At 46.8% G+C, this 13,495-nt stretch overlaps 1 protein-coding gene across 4 annotated transcripts in view; it reads left to right on the top strand.

Annotated features, from left to right (window-relative positions):
• The first annotated feature begins 5,161 nt into the window (after nt 1-5,161).
• Nucleotides 5,162-13,495, top strand: part of DIP2A (disco interacting protein 2 homolog A) — a 136,987-nt gene continuing 128,653 nt past the window's right edge. For 3 of the 4 annotated variants that reach the window (XM_068947663.1, XM_068947665.1, XM_068947667.1), the window contains exon 1: nt 5,162-5,487. In XM_068947663.1, coding sequence (XP_068803764.1) covers nt 5,391-5,487 — 97 coding nt within the window. In that variant the 5' untranslated portion in view covers nt 5,162-5,390. The remainder of the gene's footprint in view (nt 5,488-13,495) is intronic. The other variant, XM_068947664.1, reaches the window with a different exon arrangement.

Here is a 13,495-nt window from a genome sequence, read left to right as displayed (position 1 = left end):
TGAGCTGTCCTGGGGCTGCTAGGATAGGATCTATGTTCCCATTTGATGCCTAACCTACAATGACAACGCTTAACGTTAAGGGCTGCTACTCTGTTGTCCTACTAGGGAAGATTATGAAAACTGAGCAGGATTCACTGGCCAGTCTCACGAAACCCACATTTTCTCAGGCACTAGAATGACTGAGAATACCAGTAGCAGTTTTCCAAGGAAGGACACAATTACATGCAGTACCTAGGTCCCACCTGCAGTGTGAGCAACATCGCTTATCACCTGCATGGCTGGGGTGCGAGACCATGCTTTGGCAGTTATATGCCCCATTTAAGCATGTTATTTCCACTTGCAGTGTTCATTTGGTTGTCTCATCAGCAGCTGACAGACCCTGCGCGACAGACTTGCTGCTCCCTACACCTCCTGAATTATTGGTGCCTTCCACCTTGCATAATTGCTTCAGGGACACAGGAGTGCCTTTTCCTGCCAAACTTGGGCCCTCAAGACCAGTTTGTCAGCTGTGTGCTCAGCCCAGCATGCCATTCCTGTCTGGGATGCTGTCTGTTCCCTGACTGCTAAAGGCTATGACCCATAGCGTAGTCCAAGACTTACCTAAGTGGGAGAAGGGGAGCAGGCTGAAAAACAACAAATGCCAATCCCTTTGCTAGTGTAATGTTAAGCCTAATAGGGAAATTTTGAAATTATTCCTTTTATGTCATTCTCCCTAGAGTGAGGTTATCTTCCTACAACTACTCCTTCATGGCAGCTTCCCTCATTCCTTGTAGCACTTGACCTGGAGCAAGGAGCTCAGGAGAAGGCAAGAGCACGCCCTCAACAAAAGAGAAAGAAGCTTGAGAAATGCCATTAGGACAGTAGCCACAGCTGAAGAGAAAAGAAAGCAGGGGAAGACGGGGATTTGTGCCGATTTGTGCCAATTTGTGCAGCTAGAGAAAACAGCAACTGCTCTGAAGGGAGGAGGGAACTAGCAAGGCAGAGAAAAGCAGGAGGAGAGCCAGCTGCGACAGGTCTGGAGGAGGGAACAGGAGACTTTTGTTTCCCTTTGTCCAGCTCTCAGCCATCTCTTATGCCAAGGCTTTTGGTTGAAGCTTCAGCTGTCCCTCTGCCATTTCTTCCTCGTAAGAATTGTCAACCTGTGTCCTGGTCTCTGCATTCTTCTTCCTTCACCTGCTTTCTATCTGTAAAAATCAGTAAGAAAGCAGGTAGCTAGAGGTCAGGCTGTCTGCCTACATCTTCCCCAAGCGAAGACTAACCACAGGCCTTCAGTGTGAAGGTGTCCTTCCCACCACAGTGCAGGCTACTGATAGTTTTCAGAGCTGAGGGGGTTCCTGAACCGCAGGGCAGGCCCTGACTGCAGCAAGGTTAAACCGCAGGCAGAAAGTGGCTGTATGTACAGCCAAGGAGATGCTAGGGCTAGTCTGTGGTGGGAATGGGCCTGTTTTGCATCCCTTCCCCTGACACATGTGCAAGGAAGACACATGTGCCACAGCTGTATGCAGGGAGTAGGAATGCAAAGTCTCACCAACAGCCTGCTGTTGCCTAGGGGGCTGATGTGGCAACTTCACTGGAGTAAAATTCCCCCATAAAACAGCTGAAGGGGGACTAAAATGAATGGGAATTTGGGCCCTGTGAATTAGTTACTATAGGGGCACAGCCAGCATCTCCAGGTGTGGAGAGGAGAGGGCCAGAGAGCCGCAAAGGTCTCCCAAGCCTGCTGCTGTGCCTCTGAAATCCAGTATGCCTTTTGTGTTGGGGTGAAGGTGCCCTGGGCCAGCTCCACACACCTGCCACCTGGTCAAGGGATGGCTGCCCTCTACCGTCTCTGACAGTGCTGATGACAGCACAGCAGCCTGCTGCCGGAGGGTATGGAGGTCCCACAGCACCATCTCGTTGAACCAGAGCTTGTTCCTCCAGCAGGAGAACCACCAACTGTTTTGCTGCTCTCTATTTGAAAGGGGAATAGAGAGCTTCCTGCAAGAACACCTGGCACCTTCCCAGGTGTCTGTATCTAATTAGCTTCATCCCCCCCCCCCCCCCCCCAATCTCCTCACTGCAAGATAAGCAACACATAACAGGTAGCCAGAGACGCTGGATGAGATGGTCAACTGGGTGCTGGTATGTTACTTCTATGTCCTGGTCAGCATTATGATGCAGGAGATGATTGTCTCCACCTCCCAAGCAACGATCAAACCCAGCCATTCGGAGCGTGTTTGCACCCTTCCCACCTCACTGGCAGGCTACCAGCTCCCCAAGGGCTCCCCCTTCTTGTCCCTCCCAGCATCCTTACAGTGGATCACCTTGACATGCAAAACTACCCCAGGCCTCCTCCAACACCGTGTTTAGCTTAGAAGCCAGACGCTCTGTATGCTCTGAATGGCAGGGCTCTGAGTCTTCCCAGTTCCCAAACCTCCACAAGCCCTGATCCAAGTGGGCTGTGTACTGCTGGCAGTCCAGCTGTACGTCCACGGAGGAACCTTTCCACGACAGTCAATGCTGGTCTTCCCCTCCCTTGTTTCCTCCCTTCATAAAGACCTTTTAGTCCTCGGGCATCGCATCAGCTCCTCTGAGATGGCCTCCTTGGTGATTACTGCTTCCAGAAACACAGGGAGGATGCTGTGGGGAAGAGGCAGCCCTCATTGCCCCTTAGAAAAGAAATCTGCAGAGAAGAGCAAGCTTGTCAGTCCTTGAGGATCTATGAGATACAATGCAGTATTGCCTGTGGCCATCCTCCTGTCAGCTCCCAGGCTCTGAAAGTCACAGTAATCTGAAGAGTAACGGAAATACTGAGACAGTCATGTCTGCTGAGGGGTAGTGGAGTCAAGTTTTGAATAGCATAGCTTCCCAGGTACAGGTGAGGCAGCTCTGTGCCCCGTCAAGCGCATGACACAGGACACGCTCTTGTGACAACAGTACAAGAAGACAGAGGACTTACAGGACCCAGGCATTTGGGGACAGCACAGGGAAGAAGGAGACATAGTAGGAATGGAAAGAAGGGGAAGGGGAAGGAAAGGCTAGGTCTAGGTGATGGGAACAGAAAGTGGTGGATCCTTTAAGTCATTTTTTTATAACCTTCACTGAATGGAGAGTGAACTGAGAACCTCCTGCCACTTCAATAACCTGGAGTATCTGCTAATGCAAATGTCTGCCTGTATCTCTGTCTCATGCTGAGACAGCACGCCATGGACCTACGTCCATGGAAACAACAAGGAAGCAACATCATGCTGGCAGACTTGAACACAACCCTTTCTATTTGCCACTTGCAGGCCTACAGCCTCAAACAGATGCTCTGTTTGAAGGCTGTCCAGCAAAGCTAAAAATGAAGGTGGTCCCATACCACGAATGCTGTGTGGTGTGAACCCCAGGCTTCTGAAACCAACATGAATAGCCACACTACCTGGGATGAGCCCAGGATGAGCACAGATGACCCGGGGAAGTCTCAGAAGCAGGACTACACTGCTGCTCCCCCTCAGTAGCAGAGTCAGGGCAATCGTGTGACTTATTCTTGTCATGTCTGTGTATGAGGACGGGAAAAACATTAACATGACTGCTTCCTCAGCAGCTAAGTGTAGAATAAACAACAAACCCGTCTGCCTTTGTCATTCTCCTTCCGGCTCAGGGTCCACAGGGATACTATGTGTGGTGCCGTGACTGCGTTACTCTGCAACACTCGGCATTCAGGAAGGGAAGGTGCAGAGAAAATGCTTAGTTTGGAAGCCTAGGAGGGCCATATTGTCACTGCCCCATGCATGACACCAGCACTAATCTAGTCTCTCAAAAAAGAGCTGACAGAAGTAGTTGTCAACAGAAAATTTCTCCCAGATTTTTTTCTATAGCTTGTGGCTCCAAGACTCTTTGTACAGGCACAGCAGTCCTTATGGTCAGGCCAGTAATATACAATCATTTCTCTACACTTTTGAGCCCAATGCCATTATTTCCCCAAAACCCCAAAGCACCCTAGCTTAGAAAGTAGAGCAAAACATTGCAGTAATCGGAGTAGAAATCAGGGGTGCTGGTAGCAGGTGCCAGTATCAGTCCTGATGAGGAGTCAGGACCACTGGCAAGGTCCTAGATTTTGCCCTTGAATAAATCTTTGGGTGGCTGCCAAGACTGGGTCTCTGGACTAACACCAGAGGAAGCGCGTGCCTCAGCAGGCTGCTGCACGGTCACCCTGGAACCACTGGTTAAATTTGGACAAGTTGGTGGATCACATGCTCCAAAACAAACATTTCCTGCTCGCCTCTGTAGTGCCCCTGAAGTAGGGTTGTCTTCAGAAAAGACACCTTTTTTTTTTTTTTAAACTTTATCCAGTTCCAGTCACCAGCTTGCGCCCAGAAGCAGCCAGGAGGCTTTCAAGCTGCCTGATATTCACAGCGTAATTCTGTGCCTTGAGAAACTCTTCTCTCCTGGCAAATGCTGGTGAGCAGGTTAGGCCCCTGGGGCTCCAGGTCACGTCCCTAGGGCAGGTGACGTCCCTAGGGCTCCATTTTTCCTTTTTTGCCAGGTGGAAGGACCCGGCGGGGAAGGGAAAAGTGAGAAAATACGGTCTCAGTAAGGGACTGCCCCAGAAGGCAGGACAGGTAAAGCTGCGGAAGGATGTCAAAGTAAACGAGGACGGACAGCAGCTGGCCGAGCTGTGGGGAAGGAAGTGGGGAGAGGGCTGGCAGCACATCCAGGCTGCTCGGGCACCTCCTCAGCAGCGCGGGCGCCTCCGGGGGCCGGGGCCCGCCGCGAGGCCTGCCGGGGGCCTGGAGGGAGCTATGCACCGCCACAGGCGCAAGGCAGGGCCGGCTGCCGCGCTCTCCTTTCCGGGCCCGGCGCCCGCGCTGCCGCCAACGGCCGCCGCCGCCAACGGCCGCCGCCAGGGGGAGCGCGCGCCCCGCCCCGCCCCGCCCCCACCTCCGCCCCGCCCCCCACCTCCGCCGCCAGGGGGAGCGCGCGTCCCGCCCCGCCCCACCCCTCACCTCCGCCGCCAGGGGGAGCGCGCGCCCCGCCCCGCCCCGCCCCACCCCCCACCTCCGCCGCCAGGGGGAGCGCGCGCTCCGCCCCGCCCCTCCTCCGCCGCTGGCGCGAGGCGGCCCCGGCAGCGCCCACCCCTCCTCGCCAGGCCCCGCCCCCTCCTCCCCCCGCGCCGCGGGGCCCCGCCCCCTGGCGCTGTGCACGCGGCCGTGGCTGCGGCAGCGGCTGCGCGGTGCGGGAGCGGCCGGCGCAGCGCCGCCTCCTCTCCTGTCCGCTCCGCCCCGCCCTCCCCTCCCCTCCCCTTCCCTTCCGCGCGCGCGCTGCGGCTGGGGGCCGTCTCCCCGCCTCGCTGCCGTCTCCGACCCCGTCCCCGTCCCCCCGCCTGAGGCGGCGGCTCTGGCGGGGCCCGCTCGCTCCTCGCCCGCACCATGGCCGCGGAGCGCGGGGGCTGCTCCTTGGACGCGGTGCCGCTGCCGCCCGAGGTGCGCGAGAGCCTGGCGGAGCTGGAGCTGGAGCTGTCGGAAGGTGAGAGCGGGCGCGGCGCCGGGGGCGACCGTTGGGCTGCGGCCGCGCGCGGCGGGGGCGACCGTTGGGCTGCGGCGCGGGCGGGAGGGGGAGGGGGAAGGAGCAGCCGTTAGGGCGCGGGGCGACTCCCTCCCTGAGGCGGGCAGGGAAGGGAAGGAGTCGCCCCGCGCCTAGGTGCGTGCGTGGTCGCCCTGCGGCTCGGCAGGAAGCCCGCGGCCCGTTTCCGTTGTCCGCCCAGTGACATTTGGCTTCGGAAGGGGGCTGGGAGGGAGCCTGGCCTGCCTGGGAAGCGGGAGCAGCGGGCGGCGTGGGGCAGAGCCGGCCCTCGCGTGCGGCGGCGGCTGTCGCCGGGGGTGTCGCTGGGCGGGCGCGGGGGCCTCTCCTCCGAGCTGGAGCGACGTTTGCCCTCTCGCCCTTTGCGGAGCGTGGTTATCCTCCGTCTGCTTAGGGCGTTTCTCCTGTCCTCAAATCTGCGTCAAGAGGTGGGGGACAAAATTAATACCAAGCTTGAAAAGCCCTGCGCCGTGTTCACCCCCTTAGTCTCTGCCTTGTATCCGCTGCCTCTCCTCAGAGGTGCGTTTCACCCAAGCCGCTGCCAGAACGCAGAATTCACAGAACACTTGTCGGCTTCTGAACCGTTTCTGAGAAACGTTATTTCAGCTGATTGCTGTCCTCTGTTATCGGTCCCCAGTGCTGTGATAAAAACCAATGGTAGTGGTGCTTTTAGAAGTATTTTAACTGGCTCTGAATGTTTTTTAGTTTAATCTGAACTTGCACTGAAATGTTTTCTGCTGTTCTAGAGCCGGAGGGTATTAAAATGTCTTTTTAAATAACTGTTTGAATACCAAAGGGAACGGGGCAGCTTTGGGTTGCGTTTGCTTGCTTGCTCTGGTCAGTGTACCAGTTAGTATGCAGCTGTGGATCATCTGAAAACACCACGGCTGTTTTTTATGCATCTTTCTAATAATAGCTAAAACTTTAAATTTCTAGCTACAGCTCTCTCAGTAAGTATTTTTATGCTTTCCTGTATCAAGTTTCTAATTATAGCCCCTTTGAATTAAACTTTTGAATTTGTATGGTGTTATTATTGGTTCTTCAATCCTAATTTGGGAGACTGATCCAGAATAACAACTTGGACTAGAAAAACCTCCGTTGTGGAGGGAAGATTGTCGTGTTCCATCAGCTTCTCTAGTTGAAGAGCCTTTACTTGATGTGACATGAAAAATATGCAGCAGCAGGCTGAGGTTGCTGTTTGACAACAGTTAAGCCCTTGTGTTGACCTTCTGTCCCCAAAAAGGGGGAGCTTCCCTTTCCCTCCACTTCCAGTCTTGTCTTTGGCAGTAATAATGCTTGCATGGTCTCATGGGAATTGTACTACACTATAAGCCAGGAGGAATTTTCTTGGAAGGACTGGGTTTTTTTGCACGTTAGTTTCTTGCCTTGGCCCACCATGCAGACAGGGGGGTGCTGGCACTCAGTGCAGGAGAACAGGCGAAGGGAGGAGAAGACCAAGACAGTAGTTTCTGGGAATAGTCAGTCATTACATTTTCACTAGCTATATTGTCAACCTGTACCTTGAAATAAGATAGCTGAAGTTGTTATTGCCATGGTCCTGAGACGTTTGGTCTGTTCCTCAAGCGCTGAAGTTCTCAGATCGCTATGTTCCGGTGGCCAAAACTGGGACTGTTTCACCCTAATATACAGGCCAAAATATATAGTGATTTAGGAAATGATTCACAGATCAGCTGTCCGGTGTGGACCCTTTCCTGCAGTGACAGGGGAAAAGTATAGGATTAGTAACTTTGTGTTGTCCACATTTAACCCGATACTGCATGTCTGTTAAAGCACTAGGAAGTAGTCCCTGAAACGTTTTGTTGTTCATGCAAGAGGAGTTTGCATGACTTGTTTGAATTGTAGGCAGTTACTGCCTGTGCGCTCTCTTAAGCTATGACTACGCTTGGTAGGACGATTCTTTCTTGTGTCCATGTTAGAGCACGTATCATGCAGGATATCCTGGGATTGGCCTTGCCTCCCCCCAGGATCTGCAATAAGTTACATCTGCAAAGCACCCAGCGATGGGTAACTGTTTTAGTGCAGTGTATCTAATTCTGGGAGTTTGCTGTGTAAATGCTGGCATAGCTATGTGGTTGGATAAAATGCTAATGTTAGTTTAGCTGAGGCTCAGTATTTGAGAGCTCTGTTAGTTTTTTGGCCAGACGGAAGACTCTAGCGTGTATGATCTTGGGTAAGATCTTCGAATCATTGCTGTATCTGGACGATAGCTAGAATGCTTCTTTTCCCTGTTTCTACCTTGCACATGTATTGAAAGTGTTTCAGGACTGGGATTTTTAGTCATTTTATAATACTTAAGATACTCGTGTTCTGTGATCAGTTGAAGTTTGCATATGCTGCTGGTAATGGAGCTCTCCGTTAATCATATTCAGAGCTTGCTTACTTGGATGGGAAGGAAGAGTGATTTAGCATTAGATATCTGCATTTTAATTTATGTAAAACGGGTACAGAAGAGTACAATACACAATTTGTATTTTTAATAAAGTAAATTGATACGTGCAGAGACTCGGTTATTTCGCTCTTAAGGGCGGGGTGGTATCCTGTTCTGAGGGAGACTCTTGCTACTCTAGAAGTCTCAGTGCTGCGAGGATGCAACAGGTATTCTGGCATAACAACTGGAAGTACTCTGCAGTGTTTTAACGGAGGTATCAACCTCTAATAGAAGACCACTGTTAACTGCAGCTTCCTGAAGCTTTCGGAAGCCTTTCATTGTGTATGCAGTGGTCGTCTGCACCTTGTTTATAGATGTTGCAGTGGACCCCTGTCTTGGCCAGGGCTAGGTTTTTTATTTATTGATTATTGCAAAAATAGGCAGACTCAGAGGTGTTCAATAGGGAATTTCTCATGCTGAATAATCTATGAAATAAAGCAAGCTGTACTTGTAAGGATGTTGTCATAACAGGAGAGAAAGTGTGAGGGAAGCAAAAGAGGAGAAGTAAAGACCAGGAATTTGAGATTAAGTTCCCTTCTACTGTGTGTTGTTTAAAGTCAGCAAGAGAGAATTAGCTATGCACTTTAACTATCATGCATGCTGTGTTGGGAATTATGTTCTCTGGATTAAATTCTTTACGTTTATACATAAGTCAGGAAGATGATTAAAGACTTTCTGCCATTTTGTCACAAGCTGTGGTAGTCAGATTTGGGAAACATGTTCATGTTGAACAGAGAAAAATGAAAACAGACAAAGCGCATGGATGCTTCTTTAAGACAACTCAAAATATGAAATGAAGTGTTTTGTTATATCAACACTGTATTTTTTCCCTGGTATACCTGTCACAGATATGAAGACTGAGAGATCTGATGCAGCCTTCTTTTTGGGAGATTACAACAACAAAATTAAGAAAGCGATAGGCCAGTAACTCACTGGTTTGCAGGCTGTGTGGAAGTTGTGTTAACTTTAAGCCTCTAAGACGCTGCAATAGAAAGATGGATGCAGCGTTCCCTATGCAGCCTGGCAGGACGTTTTGTAAAAGCATGGCAGTGATGACTTGAAAGTCCAATACTTCAGATTTTTATTAGTGAATATAAGAGGTTCTTTTCTTTTATGCTCGGAAAGAGAGCTACAGGTTATAAAAATGTGTTTTTAAATTCTATCCGCAATGGAGATTCTGTAGGACGAATCTCAATGTGCTTTTTTAAAGCCAGTATCAGTTTTAAGTTAGTGTGTTGCCTGTGTGTTTTCATACACACGTGAATATATTGGTACACTGATTTTTCATTAATTTACGATGATTTTGAAGAGTAGTTCTTGTTTAGACACAAATTTTGCTTGTGTAACTTATGTATTAATTACAACCTTGTTTCTATTTGAAAGTTATGCCTCTGAAAATCTTTCACCTGTTCTTTTGTACAAAAGGCTCCTATTTTTTACCCTCGTCCTTTTCAGAGCTTTCCCAATTTTTCCCTTATAACTTTTTCCATGGTATGTAACCACATTTGCTGGCTTGTGGTGACAAGACATATCTTTTGGGTGAGAAAGGGAAGCTTGTGAAGTCACCAGTTCTTTCTTCTGACAGAAATAAATCTTGACATTTTAAGAACTCTATGCGATTATCTCTTTTCTGAAGAGTGCTAAGCAATAACACTTCTGCCATGTGATCACCTTCACTTCTGCGCTTATTCTAAGCTTAGGGGTGAGGAATTGGGTTATTTTTTGCTTCTTTCAGGCCCTCTATGCATGGAAATACGTGACTTGTTCCTTCATAATCCAACGACAATATAAACATGGAGTAGAAGTAGTCATAGAGAAAACCATGTTATGTGTCCATGTAGTGTTGAGGAAGATTCATCCCGATGAGGTAGTTTGTGAGTTTTTGTCTTCTAGAGTTATTAAAAATGATACTTCCCTTGGCTGGAAGTTCAGGATCTTATATGATTTTTTTTTTGACTGTTGGTTTCTGCCTTCAACTTTATTTTTCCTGTTTGTTGTAGTACTTGTTGGTATGTAGTTCTTACGAGACCAGGGCATTTGGATCCATAACATATGGTTAGCATCCAGTAAACATCACATAAAAGCTGAGAGGAAAAAATGTGGGTCTGGAGACTTTCAGATGGTGGTTTGACCAGTGTGAATGTTACAACCCTTTCCGTTTTGTCTGTATTTCAGATCAATTCTAAAAGTTAAATATATGGATTTGCTTTTTCTTCTCAGTTTTCTAAGGATTTGTAGGTTAGACTTATTCTGGAACTGAGTTGAAGTCTTGAAAATATTTACCTACTTTAAAGAGACTGAAGATCTTTTTCAGTCCAAATATGTTCAGTTATTCCACTGATTGTCAGATGGGAAATTCTCTTCTTGATGACTTCTGTCAAGCAGGCTGTAGAATCAATCCTGAGATAGTAAACTGCATGGCAATCCATTTCTGTCTTAATTACAACTTCATTTTCCTATTTATTTGGGAAGTTCTGCAGTGATGTGTTAAAGGATGGAAAACAGAGTTTCTTCTATACCTGGTTAGATGTTAATGGAAAGCAGGGAATTTTTAGTATGCAGGTCAGATGGAAAGTCCGGTGTGCACGTTGCTCTGGTTCCTCATGAGATGTTTGTGTCTGCCTGGCCAAAAAGCTCACATATTTTTGTTCCGGTTATTTATTTCCCTTTATAATGTGTATGACAAGATAACTTAGTTGTATTAATTTGTATCTGTCTGAAACACTTGTACATGCTTATCTTTTTGTCTGGTTGTTCTGGCATCTTTTGAGATATTGCAGTTAGTACAGTGCATGCATCTAAATGGAAAAGGATGTCAGCTAACAAGGGTTTTCTGGAAAAAAGTAAACCTGTTTGTTGGTTAACTTTTTTGGCTGTTCTTTGACTCTGACAAATACGCTTTGTAATGACTACTAGCTAGTATTAGCTCCTGCTAAGAGTCATGTCAATTTTTAAAAATTTTGTTTACAGAACACTTTTCTGGGCAGAACAGCTTTCTTACAAGATATAATCTTCCAAGACTGTTGAGAGTTTATTGGCAAACTTTTCTGCAGGCTGTACTGAATATTAAGCCTGTTTATATCTTCTACATGCAGAGAGAAAAAAAAAAAAGCATTGTAGTGTCATAGCTGAAAAGTTTAACTTGGAAATTGCTTTTGTTACACTAGCAATATTGATGTGCTTTTAAATTATTGTATGTGAAATCAGGTGAGGGAGTTGTACATTTATTTTTACCTTGTTTCCTTGTGATAAAGTACAGTATTTGGGTATTTTCTGTTTTAAAGTGATATTTTCTATTATGGGAATCTTCAAAAAGTACATCTGTAAGCTGCAACTGTTTACCAATTCTGTGAATCATTTTAAAGCTTGGAAATAAATGTAATCTGAAGCTGTCAAATGTGAAGAACTACTAGAACTGGAGAGAGGTATGTGCTTTGTAAGTGGATGGTAATTCCTGAAACTTGACCTGCAGCATCTCTGTTACTTAAGCTCTGGGCCTCTCCTACAGAAACTGTTAATTGTGTGATGTGGAGCTTGCCAAATGCCCATTGGGACTGACTAAGTCTACAAAACTTGTTCTCACATGTTACACCTGATGCAGGTCTCAAGAACTGATTGGCTAATGTACTTAAAAACTACGTAGTTCCCTTAGATCCTGTTTGTAACTGAAATAAGAGCTACACACTGTTCAAAGGAAAGCAGGTTTCTTTTTTTTTTTTTAAACTTATTTCCCTTTGCAGTTGTACCTCATGCTGATTCCCACCCCATCACATTCATTTCACATCAATGTTATTCTGATCCCCCCCTCCTTTTTTCCCTTCCCATATTCCAGAAGGCAGAAGAAAGTACACATCCCAGCTGAGAGTATCCTTACACTTTTTAGGTATTTCCAATGAAAACAGTCCTGTGAAGGGACTTTCAGTCTTCGAGAACATAAGGAAGTTCCTTCTTGTTTTGAAGTTTGTTGCCTCCAACTTATTTAGGAGTGAGGGGAGGCATTTTAGGGCTTACAAGAAAGGAGTAAAACTACTGTCTTGTCTTGAGCACTTTAAGGAAACCAGAAATGCACAACCAGGAAAAATGGTGACTCTTCGGTCATCAGCCTTCTTTCCAGTCAAAGCAGGATTTCAGACTCAGTGGACTGGGTCATTGGAGCTTTTATTTGTCTTTTGGATTTCTGCTGTAGTTAGCCAATGTTTAAATTGGAAGAATGTAAAATATTCTTTGTCTCTTGGAGAACCAATTCTGTTTTGAATGGTGGACTGTAGTTGTTAGAGAATTGAAGTTGAAGACTTAAGTGGCAGCTCATTGTGCTCCTGAGAAATATCTTAACTCATTACTGGCCTGAATGGCAACAATGATAACTTTAAAATGCTGGATAGATCTTCTTTAATGGAGCTGTACTCAATAGTGGCTGTTTTTGTTTCTGCCTCTTGAAGGTAAAGTGTGAGATTTGCAAAACAGTGTAGAATACTTACCATGAAATATTTAGCTAAGACAAGTCACAGAGTCGGATATTGCTTTAGAAGGCTTGTCGTTATTTTTTCTATTGCTTTGGCAAGACAGGTTAAATTCTCTGGAGGAGCAGGAGTATGATGGCTGCTTCTCTTTAAGAAAATTAAAGGAAAAACGCTTTCTTCCAAGTGTTCCCATCCAGAAGTAAGCTTCTCTTAAAACTATAAATGCAAACATATATGAAGTAAACAGAGCTTTGTAATATTAGCATTGAATACTGTCCTGTATTCCATCTCCTTAACCCCTCTCACTGTGCAAAACTAACCCAAGCACTGCCACCTTTGAGAACCTAAGGGGATTTTTTTTAGTTTGCTAGTTAAATTGGTGCTTGTGATAAGTTTTTTTTTTTTTTTAAGTAAGAAATTACTCTTCTAAAACATTTTATTTGATTAATAAGTGCTATGGATATTTTTTGGCCTGAATACAAGATGATACAGGAAGCTAGCTTGGTCAGATTTTATACCGCTGAGTCTTACAGATATGTCACCTGGTTTTGTTACTGGAAGATCTTTTTGCTATACTTATATGCAAATATAAAAGCAAAACAGTTTGCTCATGTCTTTCTCTCTGATTGCACACTGGACATTTGGTTATAAAGAACTCCCACATTTTCCTTGGAATATGTATGAAGGTAGCGGTTCCTTGGCACAAGGTTTGTATCTCTCAAGGAAGCATAACTTGTTGCGTTCTTCTCAGATTTCCTGAAGTGAAGATTGTAGAACCAAATTTAAAGTACTACCGTAGGATGTAACTATATGGTTTTCCTGTGCTAATTAGTGGATTACGCTGAAGGAAGCAGTTCTGTAATGCAGAATTCAGGGGACCAAGTTGAAATGTGTGGCTGAACAATGAAAACCTCCAAATCGTCACTCTGTCCCTCTATATTCCTCTTATTATTTTATTATCATCTTTGCTCTTTCTCACCATTGTTTCCCCAGCAGTACTCAAACGGTCACAGAGATAGCTCTTCCTTGTTGCAGCTCTTCCCAA

Source organism: Struthio camelus, chromosome 6 (genome assembly GCF_040807025.1).
Source record: "Struthio camelus isolate bStrCam1 chromosome 6, bStrCam1.hap1, whole genome shotgun sequence".
NCBI classification, from domain to species: Eukaryota; Metazoa; Chordata; class Aves; order Struthioniformes; family Struthionidae; genus Struthio; species Struthio camelus.
The sequence above is the reverse complement of the archived record's forward strand: the minus strand, read 5'-3'. Positions and strand labels throughout refer to the sequence as shown.